We start from the raw sequence: 22,889 nt of genomic DNA, 5'->3' as shown, positions 1-22,889 counted from the left end.
CTCGCTCATGCTCTCTCTCACTGTCTTGCTCTCAAATAAATAAATAAAATCTTTAAAAAAAAAAATTTTAAGTTCCTTTGCAGTTTGTGTTTTTCTGTCCTCTATATATTAGACCCATTTTCCCATGGTAGTTTATACAGATCTATTTTATCATTGTTGAAGGATACGAGTGTTCCACAGTATATCAATAGGTCTGATATGGTAGCCGGTAACCAGAGGTGACTGTTGAGCATTTGAAATTTGGGTAGTGTGGCTGAGGAAATGGTGTCTTAGTTTTATTTAATTTTCATTGTTTAAATTCAAATTTAAATAGCCACATGTGGCTTGTGGCTACTGTATTGGGCAGCCCAGCTCTGGGATCTCTCTCTTCCTCTGAAAAAGAAAAAGCCGTCATTGTTACACTAGGTAGTGTTTTACACATTATCAAAGACGGTCTTGAATTCTTTTCTTGTTCTTATGTTTTAATTTCTGTCTTTAGAAATTATTTTCTATATTTCTAATCTTTGGAGCTGAGTTTGGCCGATTCAGTGGTGACGAGATTCTTCTAATCGTTAGTTCCTTAAGTAGACTATAAACTCCTTCAGAGCAGGGGCTGACTTTTCTTGTATCATTAAAGCCTACCACAGCTCAACCCTCAAATATTTTTGATTGTTCAGTATATAACTCAGAGGAAAAGTTTACTGTTACTGTTGATATTAGACTCTAGAAATTAGTCCTTTTAAAAATCTACGGAACATTTTTTTTATTGCTGTTTTGTGTTTGTGTTTGGTGCTTTTTTAAAAATTTTTTAATTTAATTTAATTTTTTTAAAGATTTCATTTATTTGACAGAGAGACAGAGATCACAAGCAGGCAGAGAGGCAGGCAGAGAGAAGGGGGGGCAGCAGGCTCCCCGCCGAGCAGAGAGCCCGATGCGGGGCTCGATCCAGGACCTGAGCTTAGGGCAGAGGCTTCACCCACTGAGCGCCCCCCAGGCACCCCTGGTTTTGTTTTTAAAGCAAAATATAGGATGATTCTGGTCAGTGGTCTCTAACACGACCCCCAGGTTCAGTGATTTGCTAGTAGGACCGGCAGGACTCAGAATATAGTTGCAACCATGACTATGATTTATTACCATAAATGGGTAAAAAGCAAAATGAGTAAGGGAGAAGCTTCCTTGGGTAAAGGTCCTGGGGAAAATAGGTGCAAGCTTCTGCGTGTCCTGTCCTAGGGGGTCGCCTGGGCTACACTTCATTCCTCCAGCAGGGAATTGTGGTAACATGGGTAAAGGGCTGTCTGCTAGGGAAGCACATTAAAGACTCTGTGCTCAAGGTTTTTACTGGGGACTGTGTAGGTACAATGTTGTTCAGTTTACTGTGTTTGTACGAATAGTTTAGGTGCAGTCTTATTAGTAAAGAATGGTAGTAGGAACCCTTAGAAAATCCACTTTCCAGGATCCCACTCAGAGGCTAACTTTGCAATCAAGTCCTTTAAGGATGGCAGTCTCAGGCCTCCTTTGTTAACTCTTTTGTGCACAAATACCTACTTAAATTTTGCTTAAGCTGGGTTATGATTTATTTTTTAAGTAGTAGGTCCAGAATCAATCATTATAATTTTCTCTACTATTCTTCTTTTTGATACTTGAATATATACATTAAACAACTTCTAAGTAGGGCATTCTCATTCTCTTATCCGGTACCTTTAGTTCAAGAAAACTTTGTGCTTCTCAGGGCAGCCCTCTGTATTTAAAAAAAAACAAAAAAAACAAAAAAGCAAAAAACTCCTTTTCTTTATTAAACTCCAAATATGCCTTTTGATTTGGGCCTCAGGATTACATAAAACAAATCTGGTTTGTCATTCATGTGTTAGCCACTTAAATATCTCTTAGATACCTATTGTCTGCAATTTTTCTGTGGTGCAGGAACACAGAATATTCTGTTTCTGTTCACCCTTTTTGTTTTGGTTGTAACAAAAAAATCCTATTTATATTTTTTTTTCCTGGAACATGTTTTGTACACTGTATTGGTGGTTTTTAGTATAGATGTTTTTGTTTTCCTTTTTTAGTTGATTTCGTCTGACATAAAAATAATACACGCTGTCATATATGTATTAATGTGTATCTGGGGAGATCTAGTGAATTTTATTGAATTTTTGACTTGTTTAAAAATACATTTATGTATTAAAAATATGAGAGTAGGAGATTTTTAACTTTTTGTTAGGAAAAGGTTCATATTCAGAAGTGGAGAGAGTAATATAATAACCTTGACATACACATCCCTTAACTTTGGTAGTTATTACATGAGTGGTCTGTATCTTCTTTACCTTCTACTCCACAGTTGACAACTCTGTAATGTTATTTTGAAGCAGATCTCAGATTGGAGCTGAAGGTTCTAAATGAAGTTTGAAATTCTTCATTTTAGGAACATTGTGTCACATTTTAGTCCTCCAGAATTATATGAGAATGTCTGTTATACTGTATCTTTACATACATTTTATAACTCCAAATATTTTAAGCTTCAGTATGTGAGAATATTATTTTTCGTTTTAAAAATTAATAGTGAGATTTAAAGTTCTTATTGATGCTAGATTTGTTTTATTCTCTCTGAGATTTAGATTTATGTATTTTGCCCATATTTTGTGGGAAAGGAATCTGCATCCTAAGAATTTGTTCATTCTTTGTTTAGAATATCAAATAATTGGTTGATAATTCTATGTGTGCATGTGTGCATGGGTGCGTGTGTGTAATAGCTAAAAACTAGTGCTTTCCTGTGCGGCAGGTATTGGGTTAGTTTGGCTAGATGTGGAATTCTGGGCTAAACCATTCCCTTCGCCCCCCCCCCCCCCCCACCGTCTTGTTTTCTTCCATTGCTTTCATAGCTTATAATATTGTTGTAGAGAAATTCAAAGTTATTCTGCTTACTGAATTCCTGGGTATATGTTTATGTGAACCAATTTTTTTTTATTTTAAAGATTTTATTTATTTATTTATTTTTAAAGATTTTATTTACTTGAGAGAGAGAGGATGAGCAGGGGGGGAGAATGATAAGCAGGCTCCTTGCTGAGCAGGGAGCCCCGTGTGATGCTTGATCTCAGGATCCTGAGATCATGACCTGAGCCGAGGGCAGATGCTTAACCAACTGAGCCATTTAGGCACCCCTATGTGAACTAAGTTTTGTTTTTATTTTTCCTCTTAGGAAGCTCTTAGGATCTTCTTTGTTCCTGGTACTTGATAATTTCATGGTAATGTGCCTTGATGTGAAAAAAAATATATAAAATGTAATTTATATATATGATATATATATAACTTATAAATATATAAAATATATAAAATAAATATATATATTACGTGCATATGTGTGTGTGTATATATATATTTATTTCAGTTTTTTATTTAAATTCCAGTTAGTTAACATATAGTGTTAACTGTATATAGTTATATATCGAAACTATATATACTTTGAGGTGCAGAATTTAGTTATTCATCACTTGCCTATAGCAACTGGTGCTCCTCACAACAAATGTCCTTAATCCCCATCACCTATTTATCTACCCCCCACACCCGTGCCCTTCCCCTCAGCAACCCTCAGTTTATTCTCTATAGTTGAGTCTGTTTCCTGGTTTGCCTCTTCTTTCCCCACTCCCACCATGTTCACCTGTTTTGTTTCTTAAATTCCACTTATGAGTGAGATCATATGGTGTTTGCCTTTTTCTGAACTGACTTATTTTGCTTAGCATAATACTCTCTAGCTCCATCCACATCATTTTAAGAATTCGTTCTTTTTTGTGGCTGAATAATATTCCATGGTGTGTGTACACACACACACACACACACACACACACACACACACACACTTCTTTATCTGTTCTTCAGTCAGTGGACTTTTGGGCTCTTTCCATTTTCATGTGTTGGGCTGGATAATTGGTGGCTTTTTAAAATTTGGAAATTCAAGTCCTTGAATTCTGGGGAATGTTTTTCATTATATTGTTAATTTCTTTCCCTCTACTGACGGTGTTCTTTTCTTTCTGGAAATTCTCTTATTTGGATCCTGAATTCCTATACCGATCTCATAATTTTCTTATCTTCTTCCCCTGTTTCCCTCGCTCTACTTTTTCACTCTTTGAGAGATTTCTGTATCTTTATCTTTTAACTGTTACTAAATTTATTGTTGTGCTAACATGGATTTAAATTCAGCAGCTGTTTTTAGTTTTGGAATATTTTTCTTAAATTATATCCACCTTAGTAGTCTTTCATTGTTTTAACTCTTAGTAGTGGCATGTAAATAGCCACTTACCATTCTGGTTTCTTAAATGATTATTTCTCTCTGATTTTAATTTTTGAATCCATCTGGAATTTTTTTCCTGCATAGTGATATGTTAGGATCCCTCCTCCCCATTTACCATTTTTTCTATCACCATTCATGGATTAATCTTTTTTTTTTCCCTCTTTGTTTGCATTGTCTGCTTCTATCATGAATGTTACCATCAGTTTCTTCTAACATTCATTTTATCTTTCTAGTCTAACAATTTTCTTAATGTAGAGATCATGCACAATAGGAGTTTGCTAAGTCTGTTTTCTTTCACTCCTTAATGGTCCACTATCTATTCCAAGCAGTGGAATCAGTCTTCTTATTCATTGTTGCAAGAAATTTAAATCAATCCTTTTTTATGTTACTGGCCTCTTTCATTAATTTCATTTCATCCTGGGTATTAATCTTCTTGGCTAATAAAGCATTCTAATAAGGTCATTTGTTTACCATTATTCGTGCAGACCCTATTTAATGGTCAGTCTTTTATTTGAGACTAAGGCCCTTCTATGAAATTCACAGTCATAAGATATTTACCACTTACTTAATCTTCAAAGGATTTTTTGTCATTGAAGAAGAGGGATGATTAGAGTCATACTTTATATTCAGCCAACTTGTGTTGGCCATTTAAACGTTTTTTCTCAAATGTAGTATGGATGGCTCCCCATTTACATGGTCAGTCCATAGTTTTTCATATCCCAATAAATTGACCTCACTTTCATAGCTTTGGGATCTTTGAGCAATTTACTATTTTAGTAAATTCAAAAGCATTGACTCTATTTTTACTACATAAGTGCTCACCTAACTGAGCTATATTTAATTATTGGAGGGCATTCAGACTCAGTCTCCCAGTTCTGACGTAAAACACATTGCCAGTGACGGATGGAACAGTAGAAATTAACTGCACCTAACTGAAAGGAAAAGTAGACACATTATACATAAAGGACATTGGCTTTTAACTTCTGTTCTGCCGGTCAGCCCAACAAAGATTTAGGTCTCATCGTGATAGAAATGTAAAACCTACTTTGTTTCGTTTTGCTCAGGAAGGAAATTTTATACTTACAGGAATTCAGTCATTATACTTACCATTTATAGTATTGTCAAAATGTTAGCAATCGAAAAAATTAATGGTGTTTATACTTCTTTTTCCCACTGGTGGTTGCATGTTAGTTATGTGGCTAACCATTAGTTTTTAATTTAAGTTTTCTTATACCATTTTCTAAAAATATGAATTGTCTCCAACTCTGAGAGATAATGAAGAGTCAGGTGGCTAAGAGACTAACTTGGAAATCAAGTTTAGGTAGAGAAAGATCACAGTTCTTTTCTCCTAGGATTTAAAACTCCTTAAGTGATTTGATACTTGACTTCATCTGCTTCTGGTCTAGTGATATTTCTCCTGTTTTTCCATACTTGGAGCTTCAGTGGTGTTGACCCGATTTTCTATTTACTGGAGCTTCTTACGTCAAATTCTGATGGATGTCCTGGTAGCATTTTGATATCCTGCTAACATTTACCCAGTAGATATATTTCCTAATTGTATGTTAATTTGGTCAGAGTGACTATCCTTAAATCCTTTACTTTGCAAGTGGTATTCTTTTTTAAATATTTTATTTATTTATTTGATAGAGAGAGATTACGAGTAGGCAGAGAGGCAGGCAGAGAGAGAGGGAAGAAGCAGGCTCCCTGCTGAGCAGAGAGCCCCATGCGGGGCTCGATCCCAGGACCCTGAGATCATGACCTGAGCCGAAGGCAGAGGCTTTAACCCACTGAGCCACCCAGGTGCCCCAACAAGTGGTATTTTATAAATAATTGTTTATAGAATCAAATAACTAACACTATTACAAGATCCATCTTACTGAATGGAATCAGAGCAGATAAATTAGGAATAGTTTATGCTTTCTGAAATCATTTTATAGTATGCTGCGAACAGAGATACAAAGGAGGAGAAGAAGATGTTATCCCTGCTTTTTGCAAGGCAGAGTGACATGTACCTGGGCTTTGGAGGTTGTGGCTTTGGTCCAGGCCTAACTCCAGCATGTGCCAGCCCTGTTAGCTTGCACAAATTATCTGGCTTTCACGAGATTCACTTTTGCCATTTGAAACACCGTGATAATCATGATTTTCTATAAAATATTTAGGAGAGTGTTCACAGTAGCTGTTCAGTAAGTGTTAGGTGTAGAAGTAGGGGAGTCCATGTAGATCAGACGCTCACACTGGACTGGAATAAGGCTAGAGAGAATCGCAAATAGAAGAGTGCCCAGTAGGGGCCTTCGTTATTCTAGACAGATTTCTTCCCTTGACCTTGTTTGACTCTCAAATGTTAAATTTCAAGACCCAAGGCCAGTTATTAATTAGGTTATGCTATAAATATAATTTGAATTATGGAAGAATAATATTGTACTGTTTGCATTTCTTTGACGTTGCTCGATGCCTGCAGTTTCCTTATCAGTGAAAGAAATTATTAGCTTTTCAGCATTTCGTCAATGGACTGCTTTCCAAGGTATTATTTAAATAATAAGCCGAAACCATAAGTCGTTATGTCACGTAAGTGGGGAAAGTGGAATGAACTAATGTTCAAAGGCATAATATACTATTATGTACATTAATTGTAGAATAAATAATTTTTTAAAGTTTCTTTCAGTGTTAAAATATTAAAGAATGCATTTATGTTTCTATTTGTATGTGCCATTCAAGTATATTCATTCTTTGTTGTATAAAAGTGTAGTTTTTCAACTTAATGATACTGTTTTCTTCCCACTGTTTTATAAATGGCAAATACACTTGTGTGCATAGAATTTACTTCCCTTTTTTCCACAGGAGAAAATCTTAACGCAAAGATGGTTCAGCATTTATCTCATTGAAGGACATAAATAAAATATAAACTGAGAATGTACCTGTGTGCCTCAGATCTAGTGTTGTAAAACCCAAGTCTGAAAAGTTAAAGAAAACCAGATATTATTTTGGATTTTTGCCTAGATGACTGCGTCTTAAATTATTTGTTTCCACTTAGTATCTTTATTTCCGTGGATATTACTTTATTACTGTATCTTTTATATAGTCGTAAAGTACGAGCTATCTCATTCCTTTAAAAAAGAGGGATAGTTGTAAACATTAATTATATATTCTCCCATCTGATGACTAAGGTGACTAGCAAAGCCCTTTTTCTTCCTCATACTTTAGAGGCAGATAGCACTCCTCATGATTTTCATTACAGAACTGTCTGAGGGACCAGGCTGCTTTCTCTGTAACCTCATACAGTGTTTCCAACGTGGATGTTTTTCATGGAATCCAGAGTTAAATTTTTATACTCTGTTCTTTATATGATTGACTCCTGGGCGATGCTGGTTTATGTCTCTCCAGCTTGTTTTCCCCTGTATGTTTTGTCTAATTACAGGGAGAAGTCTTACTCGATAGCTCTTTATCCTGTTATAGATAGTCTGGAATCTGATTGCTTTCGCTCTGCCAAGTAGAGTGGAGGAGTGAGCTGAGACATGGACTCCACCAACTAACATTGTGATCCGTCTGGGCCTCACTTCCATCATAACCAAGTGAGCACCCAGGTGACTTTGGCACTGTTAGTTTTGATAATGAAACATGCACAGGGATTTAAAAAATTTTTTCTTTTTCTTTTTTTTTTTAAGATTAATTTATTTGACAGAGAGAGAGAGAGAGAGAGAGAGAGAGATTGTACAAGGAGAGTGAGAGGGAGAAGCAGGTTCCCCACTGAATGGGGAGCCCGATATGGGTGGGACTCGATCCCAGGACCATGGGATCATGACCTGAGCTGAAGGCAGACATTTAACTGACTGAGCCACCCAGGTGCCCTTAAAAAAAATTTCAAAGAGGGGCACCTGGGTGGCTCAGTTGGTTAAGTGTCTAACTCTTGATTTCAGCTTAGGTCGTGATCTCAGGGTTGTGAGATCTAGCCTCATGTTGGGCTCCGCACTGGGTGTGGAGTCTGCTTGAGATTCTCTCTCTCCCCCTCCTTTTGCCCCTCCCCCACCCAAAATAAATAAAGTTGTTTAACCAAATGAACTTAACATACACTCTTCTGAATGTTAAAAAAACAACCCCTTGATTTTTTTAAAATTATGGTATGAAAAACATATGAAATATACCTTCTTAGCAAAACGTTGGGTATATGGTACAGTGTTGTGTAGAAATTTTCATCATGTAAGACCGAATCTGTGTACCGACTTAATAGCAGCTCCCTGTTCCCTCCTATCCCCAGGCCCTCTGGCAATCATTATTTTATTTTCTTCTTCTAAGACTGCCTTCTTTGGATACCTGGTATAAATGTGGAGTCCTGCAGTATCTGTCCATCTATGATTGGTTTGTTTCATATATAATGTCCCCAAGATTCATCCATGCTGTATCATGTGACAGGATTTCCTTTCTTTTAAGGCTCAATAATATTTCATTGTATGTGTAGATCACATTGTCTTTATCTTTTCATCGGTTAATAGTTTGGTTGTTTCCTTCTCCTGGCTATTGTGAATAATGCTGTAATCAACATGGGAGTGCAAATAACTCTTCTAGATCCAGATTTCAATTCTTTTGAAATACTGCAATTCTTTGAAAAAAATTTTTAATGATTTATTCATTTATTTATTTGAGAGAGACAACATGGACAGGGGAAAGGTCAGAAAGAGAGGGAGAAAGAATCCTCAAGCAGATTCTTTGCTGAGCATGGAACCCAATGTGGGGCTCGATCCCAGGACCCTGAGATCATCATCTGAGCCGAAGGCAGAAGTTCAACCATCCACCCAGGTGCCCCTCTTTGAAATTATTTAAAAGTCCCTGGGCGTGTTTCATTATCAAAACTAACAGTGCCAGGGGCACCTGGGTGACTCAGTTGGTTAGGTGCCTGCCTTTGTCTCAGGTATTGATCTCAGAGTTCTGGGATGGAGCCCCACATCAGGCTCCCTGCTCTAGCAGGGAGTCTGCTTCTCCCTCTCCTTCTGTCCCTTTCTCTGCTGGTATTTTCTCTGTCTCTTAAATAAATAAAATCTTAAAACAACAGCAGCAACAACAAAACAGTGCCAAATTAAACAAGTTAAACAGTCTCTTTATATTTCTTAAAATATTAGAGAAAGATTTGTTTGTGTTTCAATAGAGAGACCATCGTTTTAGAACAGGTACCTAAAAGCAACCGTACAGTTAATGGACTTTTGTCAGTATATTTTAAAAGTCTTTGTTCTGAATTTCCCAGAAGTGGCATTGTCAGATCATATGTTGGTTTTATTTTTAATTTTTTGAGGAGCTTCCATGCTATTTTTCATTGTGGCCGCACCATTTTACATTCCACCAAAAGTGCACAAGGGTTCCCGTTTTCCCACATCCTCACCAACACATGTGAATTTCTGTTGTTATGGATAATGCCATCCCAACAGGTGTGAGGTGGTATAGCTGATTGGGGGTTGGATTTGCATTTCCCAGGTGATGAGTGACGCTGAGCATCTTTTCCTGGGCCTGTGGCCATTGGTATGTCTGCTTTGGAAGATGTTTAGCTCCGTTGTTCACTTTTTCCTTGGGTTATTTGTTTATTTGTTGTTGTTGAGTTATAAAAGTTCCTGATATATTTTGGATATTAACCCCTTACCAGATATGTGGTTTATAGGTATTTCCTGCCATTCTGTAGGTTACCTTTTTTTTTTTCTTTTTTTTAAACTCTGGTGATTGTTTGCTTTGCTGCACAGAAGCTGTTCAGGTTGATGTAGTCCCACTTGTCTGTTTTTGCCTTTGTCACCTGTTGTTTGGTGTCTCATCCAAGACGTCATTGCCAAGACCAATGTTAGGAAGTTTCCCCCTACGTTTTCAAGTTTCGCAGGCGAGGTAAACATAACACCAGGCAAGGTGGGCGCAAGGCAAGATTTATTAAAGGCATCTCGGGCGAAGTTTCAGGGCTTAGGAGAAGGGGAGCCAGGAAAGTCGCGCCGGGAGGAGGTGGGCACCCTCGGGTGAGGTTCCTCAACTCCAGAAAGGGGAGTGGGTGAAGTCGCACTGGGAGGGAGTTGGCGGGGGTCTTTTATCAGGCCAAGGCAGGGCATGGGCTCACATCCATATTTGGTGATCGGAAGGTATGGGGTGAGGGTTCCTGATACTCCTGTTTCCTGCATAGGTATTGGATTACCTATGGAGACGTGACCTGGGCATACACCCTTTTGGCGGGAGAGTCTAGGGTTAAGGAAGGGGGTGGGGAGGGGACTGGAAGATGGCGGCCCCAGCCGTCATTTCTATTGTTCCCTCCTGCATTCCCGGAACCGCCGACCCAACAGGGATTTTGGTAGGGATTGATTGCACTGAATCTGTAGATTGCTTCGGGTGTTACGTACATTTTAACAATAGTTTTTCAGTCTATAAATGTAAAATATTTTTCTGTTTATTTGTGTCTTTAACTTAAGCAGTCCTTTGTAGTTTTTGGGATACAAGTCTTTCACTTCACTAGTTTATCCCCAAGTATTTTATTGTTTTTGATGCTATTGCAAATGGGGTTGTTTTATTAATTTCCTTCTTGGATGTTCATTATTAGTTTATGAAAACACAATCAGTTTTTTTTAATGTTCATTTTGAATCCTGCAACATTTCTAAATTCTCTTATTACGTTTCTCTTATTACGTTTCTCCCCCTCATTTATTAGTTGTAACTAACTTTTTTTGGTGGAATCCTTAGGGTTTTCTGCATGTAATATCATGTCATCTGTGAACTTTCTGATTTGGATGATCTTTATTTCTTTCCTTCCTCCCTCCATTCCTCTGTCCCTTCCTCTCTCCCTTTCTTCCTCTTTTCCTTTCTCTCCCTAATTGCTCTGGCTAGTACCTCTGTAAGGGCCTATTCAGCCAGAGCAGCCCTACCCCGGTTGAACTGCCATTTTGTTGTAAAACTTAAATTGACCCCCCCTCCCCCAGGGGAACTTATTTAAAAGCAAGTCTGGGAAACCAGTCCCAGGTAACAAAGTCCAAATACAAGGGTAGGTCAGGCCATGTGGAGGTATTCAATCAGTGAGGGGCGCATACTGTCTCCCAGCTACCGGGGAGTATGGGCCCTGCCCTTTGGGCACCTTTTGGGCACCAGTTCTGAACTAGGTGATAGGCTGGTTCAGATGTCTACTAGGGTAAATTGTAATTCAGTTGGTCGCCTAGCATCACTGTGGAGTTTCCTGTGTGTGTTACAATCTCATTGGCCACCTGTGTGTGGCCAGGCCCAACCACCTGGCCTTTGCTCTATAAAAGTTAGTCTGGAAATCAGACGGTTGGTCTGATTCCTGATGCTTGGAGCAAAATAAAGATTTGCTTGACCTTCGCTTTGTATCAGTCCCCCTCCTTTAATCACAGACCCATTATTGGGGTACCCAATTTTGGGGGACCCAACACTTCCAGTACTATGTTGAATAGAAATGGCCAAAGTGGGCACTCCTGCTTTGTTCCTAATCTTAGAGGAAAAGTTTTCAGGTTTTAACCATTGAGTATGCTGTTACCAGTAGGCTTTTCATATAGAGCCTTTATGTGTTGAGGTGATTTCCTTCCATCTCTAGTTTAGTACATGTTTCTATCATGAAAGTGTGTTGGGTTTTGTCAGATGTTTTTTCTATATATATAGAGATGATCATGATTTTTATCCTTCATCCTGCGAATGTAGTTTGTAACATGATTGATTTTTGTATGTTGAACCATTCCTACATCTCAGGGATAAATCCCACTTGGTCGCAGTATGTGATCCTTTTAAAGGAATTCTGTTGCTTAGTAGTTTGAGGATTTTTGTATCCATGTTCATAAGGGATAGTGGCCTGTAATGTTCTGTTCTTGTAGTGTCTTTGGTTTTGGTATGATTGTAATGGTAGGGTCTCATGAAATGATTTTGAAAGTATTACCACCTCTTCAGTTTTTTGGCAGGAGTTTAAGAAAGATTGGTGTTAATTCATCTTTTTTTTTTTTTTTTTAAGATTTTATTTATTTATCTGACAGACAAAGATCACAAGTAGGCAGAGAGCCAGGCAGAGAGAGGGGGAAGCAGGCTCCCTGCTGAGCAGAGAGCCCCATGGGGGGCTCGATCCCAGGACCCTGGGACCATGACCTGAGCCAAAGGCAGAGGCTTTAGCCCACTGAGCCACCCAGGTGCCCCGTGTTAATTCATCTTTAAATGTTTGGTAGAAATCACCTGTGAAGCTATCTGCTCTTGAGCTTTTCTATGTTGGGAGGTTTTTGGTTACTGATTCAGTCTCCTTTGTTATCAGTCTGCTCAGATTTTCAGTTAATGATTCATTCTTGGTAAGTTGTATGTTTCTAGGAATTTATCCATTTCTTCTAGGTTATTCAGTTGTAGTATAATTGTATATAGTTGTCTCTTACATCCTTTTGATTTTTGGGGCACAGGTTGTAATATCTTCACTTTCATTTCTGAATTCTTTTTCTTCTCTTTTTCTTATTCTAGATGAAGGGTTGTCAGTTTTACTGACCTTTTAAAATACCAACTCTTAATTTTATTTTTCCCCCATTTTCTATTTCATTTATTTTTGCTTTTATGTTTATTTCCTTTTTTTCTGCTACCATTGGTTTGGTTTATTGTTTTTCTGGTTCCTTGAGGTACAAAGTTAATTTGCGATCTCCTTTCTTTTTTAATGTAGATTCTTACTGCTACACACTTCCCTCCTAGTGCTGCTTTTGCTGCATCCCATAAGTTTTAGTATCATGTGTTTTCATTGTTACTTGTCTCAGAATATTTTTTAATTTCCTTTTAGATTTTTTTCTTTCGCTCTTTGATTAATCAAGAGTGTGTTGTTTAGTTCATATGCATTTGTGAATTTTTCTGTTTTCTTCCTTTTATTGACTCCTAGTCTCATTTAGTTTTGGTGAGAAAACCTACTTGGTGTTATTTCAGTCTTAAACTTTTTAAAAAAGATTTTATTCATTTATTTGACACAGAGAACACAAGCAGGGATAGTGACAGAGGGAGAGGGACAAGCAGACTCCCTGATGAACAGGTAACCCAATGGGGCGGGGGCTGGATCCCAGGACTCTAGGATCATGACTTAAGCTGAAGGCAGTCACTTAACTGACTAGGCCATCCAGGTGCCCTGCAAGTTTCTTAAATTTGTTAAGGGTTATTTTGTAACCTAACATGTGATCTGTTCTGATCATACTTGAAAAGAGTTTGTATTTTGCTGCTGTTGGGTGGAATGTTTTGTGTATGTCTGTTAGGTATATTGGTGATAGTATACATGTCCTCTGCTCCCTTATTCATCTTCTGCCAGGATGTTCTGTCCATTATTGAAAGTGGACTGATGAAATCTCTTATGTTGTCATCTTTCCTGCCTTTAGTTCTGTAAATGTTTGTTTCGTATATTTGGGCTTACATATATTGCTCTGATGTTGGATACTTATATATTTATAATTATTTTCCTGGTGAATTGACCCTTTTTTATCATAACATCTTTGTTTCTCATGACAGTTGTTGACTTAAAGTATTTGTCATATGGTATGAATATATGGCTGTCCTTGCTCTCTTTTGGTTACCATTTGCTTAGAATATCTTCTTTCACCCATTCATTTTTAGCCAGTGTGTGTCCTTAAATGTGAAGTAAATCTTTTGTAGTCAGCATATATTTGTATCTTGTTTTTATCCTGTCCGCCTCTTTATATTTTGATGTGGGAGTTTAACCCATTTACATTTAAGGTGATCACAAATAGAGAAAGCTTTAATATTGCCATTTTGTTCATTATTTTCTGAGTCTTACAGCCTTTGTTAAAAAAAAAAAAGTACTCATTTATTTTTGAGAAAAAGAGAGAGCAAGTTCGGGGAGAGGGAGAGAATCTTCAAGCAGACTCGCAATTGAGCAGGGAGCCCGATGCCCAGCTTGATCTCAGAACCCTGAGATCATGACCTGAGCTGAAAGCAAGAGTTGGACACTTAAGTGACAGCCACCCAAGTGCCCTGCTCTTACAGCTTTTTGTCCCTCATTTCCTCTGTTGCTATCTTACTTTGTGGTTCATTGATAATTATTTTTTTGTAGTGACTACTTTTTTGTAGCACTACAAAGAGTGCTTTGACTCCTTACTCATTATCTTTTTTTGTATCTTCTGTGGGTATTTTGTTTGTGTTTACCATGGGGCTTATAGAAAACATCTTACAGCTGTAACAGTGTATTATAATCTGTTAACAACTTAACTTCTGCATATAGAAGCTCTTTTTATTCTCCCCACACTTTCTTATTGTTGTCACAAATCACATCTTTTTGTATTGTGTATTCATTGAGAGATTTTTATAGCTTTGTCATTTCTACATTTGCCTTTTAACTCCCATATGAGAATTTAAAGTGTACTATCATTACAGTACTATCATATTCTGTGTTCTTCTCTTTATTTACCTTTATCACTGAGATTTCATACTTTGATAAACTTTTCTTTTGCTAATAGCCTTTAATTTCAACTTGAAGTGTTTCCTTTCACATTTCTTGAAAGGGAGTTCTGATGGGTGAACTCCCTCGGCTTTTGTTTATTTGAAAAAGTATTTCTCTTTCATTTTGAAAGAAAGTTTTGCTGGTTATAATAGTCCTGTTTTTTTTTTTCTTTTTTTCTTTTAGCACTTTGAATATCTTATGTAGCATCCCCTTCTGCCTATATGATTTGAGCTGAGGAATCTGCTAATAGTCTTACGGTGGGGGTGGGGGGAGCTCTTTAATAATCCCATCATTCTAAACTAAACTAAACTAAACTTTATTTATTTTTTTTAAAGAGGGAGAAAGAGTTAGGGGCAGAGGGAGAGAATCTTAAGGAGGCTCCATGCCCACCAGGGAGCCCCACACAGGACTTGATCTCAGAGCCCAGAGATATGACCTGAGCCAAAATCAGGATTTGTGTGCTTAACCAACTGAGACACCCAGGCACCACTCCCATCATTCTAAAACAATTGTTTATCATTGACTTGAATTCTGAAGGAGGGAAGCAAAAGCATAGAATTTTCTGAAACCAGAAGATCATGAGACTGAATTATAGAGTACTTTCCAGCTTATTTTAAATTTAAAGTTAGAAAATTCATTCTTTTTTTCTGCCTCACAGTGGAATGCTCAAGAGCAGAGGCAATTGGGTGCTTAGGTGGCTTAGTCAGTTAAGTGTCTGCCTTTGACTCAGGTCATGATCTTAGGGTCCTGGGATCGAGTCCTGCATCAGGCTCCCTGCTCAGTGGGGAGTCTGCTTCTGCTTCTACCCCTCCCCCCAATTGTTCTCTCTCTCTCTCTCTTTCTTTCACTCTCTCTTTCAAATAAAATCTTTAAAAAAGCAGAGGAATCAATAGTTCATAATTACATCTCAAGTCAATCAATACATATGTAACTTCATTAGGAAAACAACAGTTCATACTTTATGCAAAAAAATTTTCCATATGTATATATTTGTATCTGTGTTTCCCCCTATTTTGTTTTTCCCATTGGCTTTTGACAATTTACTTTGGGGTATAACCTTTGAACTGTATTAAGTTTAAGATAGGTACAGTAAAATATTCTCACTTAGGTTTTTTCATTTATGAACTCACTAGGAAACAGTAAACACCCAATCATACTTCTTTAAGTCTGAGGCTTGCAAAAACAACAACAGCAACAACAACAACAACAACAAAACCTGTACTCTTCAACATAGAGTACTTTATTTCTTTTCTGACAATATAATTAAAACAGTTGTTTAAAACCATATGGCTAAATGCACTGTTTTATAAAATGTCAGTAAATGTACTGATTGCCTTCCCAGAACTAAGAATCTGTCAAAGTGTCTTTGTAGAAATCTTACCAGAAGGGGTAATTGAAACTTGGGCAATGCAATCTAAGATAACCTTTTGTTTTTAATTAAAATGGGGAATAAGAAGCCAGTTCAAAAATTTGTCTCCCTTCATTTGCTCAAGGTAGGGTGATGGAACCTGTTTTCTAACAGAGCCCCAACCCTTGTTAAAAACGTCAATTCTGCCTGAGTGCTGTGAGTCCAGCCATGACATGCGTAACTCCTAATGCTGCCATGGTGTATCATGGTCAGGCTCATTAATGAATTAATGTTTAACCATTACTTTTTGGTTAGCAGGTTAGTAGAGGATTTTTCTTCCTTCTTGAAAGTGAATTAAAGTAGATGTCTTCCTCAGCTTAGAAGGAACAGGCTTTCTAAAATTACAGCAGATAGAGGAAATTTAACATTTTAGACAACAAAAGTGTGAAATGCACTGGAAGGAAAATAAAATTTTTTTTGGAGCTACATTGTGCCATTAATAGGCTTATAGTAAGTATTCACTTGTAGATTTTGAATTGAAGTTTTAAAAATAAGATATAATTCATATGCTTTATGTTCTATATATGCTGTATAATTCATCCATTCAAAATGTACAGTTCAGTGACTTAGTATATTCACAGAGCTGTGCAAATGTAATTATAAATAATTTGAGAACATTTTCATTATCCCCCCCAAGAAACCTTGTACCCATTAGCAATCACTCCCCATTTCCCTCTACACCTTTCCAATCTTAAGCAATTACTTTCTGTCTCTTTAGTTTTACCTATTCTGGACATTTCATGTAAATGGAATCATATAATATCATATAATATGTAGTCTTTTGTGACAGGCTTCTTACACTTGGCATGATGTTTGCAAGGTTCCTTTGCCTTTTTATGGCTGAACAATATTTCCATTGTATGACTACAATGTGTATGTGTATGACTACACTACATTTTCTTTATCTGTTCATCAGTTAATGGACACTTGGGTTGTTTCTGCTATTTGGCTCTTGTGAGTTATGTTGCTCTGAACATTCACGTAGGAGTTTTTTGTGTGGATATGTTTTCATTTCTCTTGGGTAGATGGATATCTAGAAGTAGAATTGCTAGATCATATGGTAATTCTGTTAAACATTTGATAAACTACCAGACTGTTTTCTGAAGGGGTGCACCATTTTATATTCCTACCAGGAGTGTATGATGGTTTCATATTCTCCATATCCTTACCAACATTTGCTATTATCTTTTTTAATGATAGATCCTATTGGATATTAAATGGTATGTCATTCTGCTTTTGATTTGCAATTGTGTCATGGCTGATGATGGTTGAATATCCCTGTCTTTATTAACATTTATCTTCTTTGGATCCTTTGCTCTTTTAGAATTGGGTTATTTGTCCTTTCATTATTGAATTATGAGAATTCTTTACATATTCTGGATACAAATCCCTTATTAGACGATTTGTAAAAAAATTTCCCCCCATTAAAATGGGTTGTCTTTTCATTTTCTATTTTCCTTTGAAAGACAAATACTTTGAATTTGAAGAAATCTATTTTTTTCTTCAGATGCACTTGCTTTTGGTGTCATATCTAGGAAGGCTTTGCCTAATCTAAGGTCACAAAGATTTACTATTATATTTTCTTTAAGAGTTTGATAGTATTAGCCTTTACATTTGGGTCCAAAATTTATTGTGAGTTAATTTTTATGTGTTGTGTGAGAAAAGGGCCCAGATACATTCTTTTGTATGTGGATATCTAGTTGTTGAAATCCAGCACCATTTTTCAGGGACTCTTCTTTCTTCATTTTTCTTGGCATATTTATCAAAAAATCAATAGAAGATGAATATGAGGATTTACTCCTAGACCCTGAGTTCTGTTTCATTGATTTACATATATATATATATAATATTAATATATATTAAGATTTTATTTATTTATTTGTAAGAGAGAGAGAGAGCACACACAAGTAGGCAGAGAGGCAGGCAGAGGCAGAGAGAGAAGCAGGCTCCCCACTGAGCAAGGAGCCCGAAGTGGGACTCGATCCCAGGACCCTGGGATCATGACCTGAGCCGAAGGGAGTGGTCTAACCGACTGAGCCACCCAGGTGCCCATCATTGATTTATATTTTTTGTTGTTACTGCTGCTACCACACTTGTTTGAATTTTGAAGTGAATTTTGTAGTGAATTTTGAAATTGAGACGTTTGAGTTTCAAACTCTGTTCTTTTTCAAGATAGTTTGGCTATTTAGGATCCCTCACTTTTCCACACGATTTTTAGAATCAGTTTTTCAATTCTGGCAAATAAGCCAGCTAGGATTTTGATGGGATTGTGTTGAATCTGTAGATCTATTTGGAAAACATTGCTGTCTTGGCAGTATTACGTTTTTTGATCCACAAATGAACTGCGCTTCTCTTTTTATTGTGTTATGCAGAGGGATTGAAACGGACACCTGGAGACGAATTTTTGTTCATTAACTACCCCCTTACAGTAAACTAATTTTACTTATTTCATGTTGGAATAACAATTTCACTGTACAGTTATTTGTTGTTTATATATTCTGTGTTTTAGCTTCTTATTAGAACTGTAGACTTCTTTGGAGCAGGATGTATTTTAACTACTTTTGTATTTCTGAGAGTTAATGTCATGCTTATTTAAGAAAATCATTTTGGGGGATGCCTGGGTGGCTCAGTCAGTTAAGCTGCTGCCTTCGACTCAGGTCATGATCTCAGAGTCCTGGGATCGAGTCCCGCATCGGGCTTCCTGCTCAACGGGAAGCCTGCTTCTCTCTCTGCCTCTGCCTGCCACTGTGCCCGCTTGTGCGTGCGGTCTTTCTCTCTCTCTCTCTCTGACAAATAAATAAATAAATAAATAATATCTTAAAAAAAAGAAAACCATTTTGATTGGTATTTGGCAGGTCATTATAAAAGAGATAGACTAGTAGTGGTACTATGAAATTACCACTGACAACAAATGGCTAGCTAACATTTTTTTAAGTCTTCAAAGTTATATATATTCCCATTATTCTTTTGAAGAAAAACAAAATGATTGCATTACAGATCTATTTCCTTTGAAGGCATAACAAATACATTCTTTACATTCATTTTAGGTACCGAATCTGATTCCGGTTTTAATGTTCAAATTGGGAAGACCACTGGAACCCGTATTCTATAATGACATCTTGTATACTTTACCTACGCTTGGTGTTCACAAGGTTTGTATATTAAACAGTTTGCCTGGGGACAAAAAAGAGAGTGAGGCATGCCTAATACATTGAATTTTGAGCCCTTAATTTTGCCATGACTGCTGTTTCTCTTGTTGGGCCAGAAGTATTTATTATGGTATTTTAAGAATTAATTCTTTGAAATCATATAGTAGCCAGTTTTCCCCATTGGCTGTTGTCTGAGATAAGGTCTTATGCCCCCAGGTTTGCTAGCTAGCCCCTCCCCAAAACTGTCCCCCACCTCTGAGAAGATGGGTTGTATTGTAGTTGGCTTCTGTTTCAGTCTTTATTCTGTGATAAGGGATTTTCACATTGTTGGGGTCACTTTGGGATTACCTACATTCACATTTGAGAAACCAAAGTTTCTTCAATATTTTCTAGGTGTGTATAGGACAAATTCTACGAGTGATCCAACTTCTTGGAACCACTCCACAACTAAGACCTGTCACTCTGCGCTTGCTGACATCTTTGTGGGAAAAGCAGGTAAGCTCAGGTGGACACTTGTGTATTAAACATGTCCCTTTCACCAAAGCAAACCAGTTTGGTCAGTGTGTGTGACAGTACTTTGATGCAGTAGGGCTGTGGAGTGGCATCAGTGATTGCATTCAGAAATTTTGGTTTAGCGTGCTGCTTTTGATCTGTAACGCAGTCGGTGGTGATTGACTCTCAAAGAGAAATTGAGAATAGGAAAAAAGGTATTTCCTTAATTCTGAACTTTATTTTTCCATCTGCATGGAAAAAGTAATAGAAATATGATTATACATGATTAGTGCCTTTGTAATTAGGGTGCGATTCAGCCACCTTTTTCTTGTCTTATGAAATGAACAGTACATGGGTCTGTAAGAAAATCCCCAGCAATCACAAAAGCATTCTTTGCTGCTGATTAGAAGAAATGCATTACAATTAGCGATGCAAATTGTGGGATTTGGAGGTAAAAATGCTATGTAAAATGATTATTCAACTCCAGTTGGGAAATTACCTTTTTTATGAAATTCCCTTCTTAGGATCGTGTCTACCCTGAACTGCAGCGTTTCATGGCCATGTCCGATGTGCCTTCTCTGTCTGTGGGCAAGGAAGTCCAGTGGGAAAAACTCATCGCCAAAGCAGCATCGATCAGAGACATATGTAAGCAAAGGTAAGATGCGCTTAATCCTTGGGAGTGGATATCATGATATATTCCTTTGCTCTTAATTTTTTTATTGTAAGGAAAAAACTAGGAATGATAGAGGGTATTTGGGTAAGAATAAATTAATTTTCAGTTCCAGTTTTCTGATTGTAGAACTTAGTAAGATTGGATAATAATTTTGAGAAGCAAAGATGTCTTTTTATTTCAGATCTAGCCTTGTATCTAGATTTATAGGAAATTCGTATCCTTTTCTAGATAATAATTCAATATTATGATAAAAAAAGTGATGCTATGTTTTCTGGGGTTTTTTTGGGTATACAAATCCCTGAAACCTAAGCAGTGGACTATAATGAATTGTTCTTCTTCTTCTTCTTCTCTTTTAAAGATCTATTTATTTATTTATTTTGGTCAAAGTGAGAGGTCACGGGCAGAGGGAGAAGCAGGCTCCCTGCTGAGATGGGAGCCTGATGCGGGACTTGATCCCAGAACCCTGAGATCATGACCTGAACTGAAGGCAGACGCATAACTAACTGAGCCACCCAGGCGTCCCTATAGTCAGCTGTTCTTTTTTATATTTTCCCTGTGTTATGCCTAATTGTTAAAAGGAGTTTGAATAGGGAAGATCTCATTTGTGACTCATTGTCTAGAATTAATTACTAGAATCATTACAAAGAAGGCCTGATCTTTAATCCCCACGTATGCTCTAGAGGTGAGGAAGACATGAAGGTATTGGGGAAGTGACTCTGCTATTGTAGATTCGGGATTATCCTGAAGCTGGTAATATGGATGATTCTTGTTTCAAATCTGGGGTCAGGATGTATCTACTTCTCAGCAGTTCTGCCTCTTTTCTAAGTTCAGCCTTTTGGCAACGCCAACATAGCCTCACTGAACAAGTCACACACATGAAACCCAAGACCTGGGCGTGTGGATTCTCTTGAGCTACTGGCGTGGATGACATTTTAGAGATGAAGGGTTATTAGCCGACATTTTGATTTTACACCCTTAAAGCTCAGCTTCAGGAGAAGTTAGATATCAGAGCAGGTCTGTTGATAACTTACTCCGTATTCCACCTCAAATTCTTTCAAAGTTTTCCAGTTTTGGAAAATGATTACTGTTTTCCAGACAGTGAAATAGTAGAATCCAGCCAGGCAAATTTCATCAATTGGTAGTTTGTTAGTGGAAACTGTTCTGTCACTCGGTGGTTATGAGGAAAGCCGAGGATGGACCTGAGCATTTCTTTGAGAAGTTCTAGTCATTCTGGAGCTAGCACACTGCATGCGGAAGAAAGAGGAGAAGAAGGGGAGGAGGAGGAGTGAGTGAATCCAGTGTCGTGCTGGTGGGGGGTTTCGTCAATTATGATTCATATCCTTACTTTTATCATCATCGTCATCAGCATTGTTACTGTGATAGGTGTAACCACCCAGCTCTCACTGCTGTAATAAATTATCTTCTCATCTCCAATCCCTGCTTTTGTAGTCAGTGGCTGGTACCAGAGCACCCGGCAGGCAGGAATAGCTCTATCTTTACTGATAATCTCAATGAGGTAAGTCAGTTCTTCTCACCATTATTATAGACTTAAATTTTTTCAATCCAGGCAATAGCATTTACAGTTTAGAGAGAAGACAATTTGTTAGCAAGTGTTCTCTTGCTTGGATAATATTTCTTTATCAAAAATGAGCCTTACGTTACAGCAGGAACGACGATGACGCGAATCTTGGCAGAAAACATATGTTCGTATTTGCGGGTCAACATTTAATGGATGTAAGGGTAAAGAAAGCTCTAAAGCTTTTTGATCAGGCAAAAGTCCTGGGAGGGGGAGTGTGCTCTTCGGCTTTAATCTTGTTTCTAAACTATCATTTCTCGTAGGCCCTACCAGCATGGTGCGGATATGTTGGCAGCCGTTTCCCAGGTGTTGAACGAGTGCACCAAGCCTGATCAAGCCACTCCGGCAGCTTTGGTGCTCCAAGGTCTTCACGCGCTCTGCCAAGCGGAGGTAGGCTTTTTAACCTTGTTTTGGATCCTTTTGAAGAAAGTACTTACTGGTCGCACCATACTTGTTACAAGGACATAAGTTTAGATGCAGTTAATTGAGTGCTGAATGTTCACTCCCAGAGAATTTTGTTAGGGAGTGAGTTTAGCCAGATTCTTTCTTGAAACATCTGGTCCCGCAGACGTTCTCCAGAGGCTAGAGACAACCACTCTGTTTTCCCTTGTTCTTTATTTTCCCTTGTTCTTTATTTCCTGTGTTATTTGTAACACAGGACAGTTATGCTTCTAGGAGAACTCGTGAGTAAATCTGCTTCTTAGGTTTGCGAATAGCACGCTGTAGAAGCAGAGGAGGTGAAGAGATTGGCATACACCCGTGGCAACTTTATAGCCAACAGAAATTATGGTTGGCTTAAAGACTGGCAAAAGATCCTTTCTTTCCTAGTCACCAGTTTGGGTAGGATGGATTGATGTTAGACTTGCACCTCTAACCATTTTCTGAACTTGAGCCCACTCCCCAGTTGACAACT

The 22,889-nt window shown here is 37.7% G+C and overlaps 1 protein-coding gene across 2 annotated transcripts in view; it reads left to right on the top strand.

Annotated features, from left to right (window-relative positions):
* Positions 1 to 22,889, top strand: part of FOCAD (focadhesin) — a 297,139-nt gene that overhangs the window by 123,961 nt on the left and 150,289 nt on the right. For both annotated transcript variants that reach the window (XM_032880503.1, XM_032880504.1), the window contains exons 12-15: positions 19,134 to 19,238; positions 19,629 to 19,730; positions 20,252 to 20,382; positions 22,240 to 22,366. In XM_032880503.1, coding sequence (XP_032736394.1) covers positions 19,134 to 19,238; positions 19,629 to 19,730; positions 20,252 to 20,382; positions 22,240 to 22,366 — 465 coding nt within the window. The remainder of the gene's footprint in view (positions 1 to 19,133; positions 19,239 to 19,628; positions 19,731 to 20,251; positions 20,383 to 22,239; positions 22,367 to 22,889) is intronic.

The sequence above is a fragment of the Lontra canadensis genome, unplaced genomic scaffold, assembly GCF_010015895.1.
Source record: "Lontra canadensis isolate GAN:19392208 unplaced genomic scaffold, GSC_riverotter_1.0 scaffold70, whole genome shotgun sequence".
Classification (NCBI taxonomy): Eukaryota; Metazoa; Chordata; class Mammalia; order Carnivora; family Mustelidae; genus Lontra; species Lontra canadensis.
The sequence above is the reverse complement of the archived record's forward strand: the minus strand, read 5'-3'. Positions and strand labels throughout refer to the sequence as shown.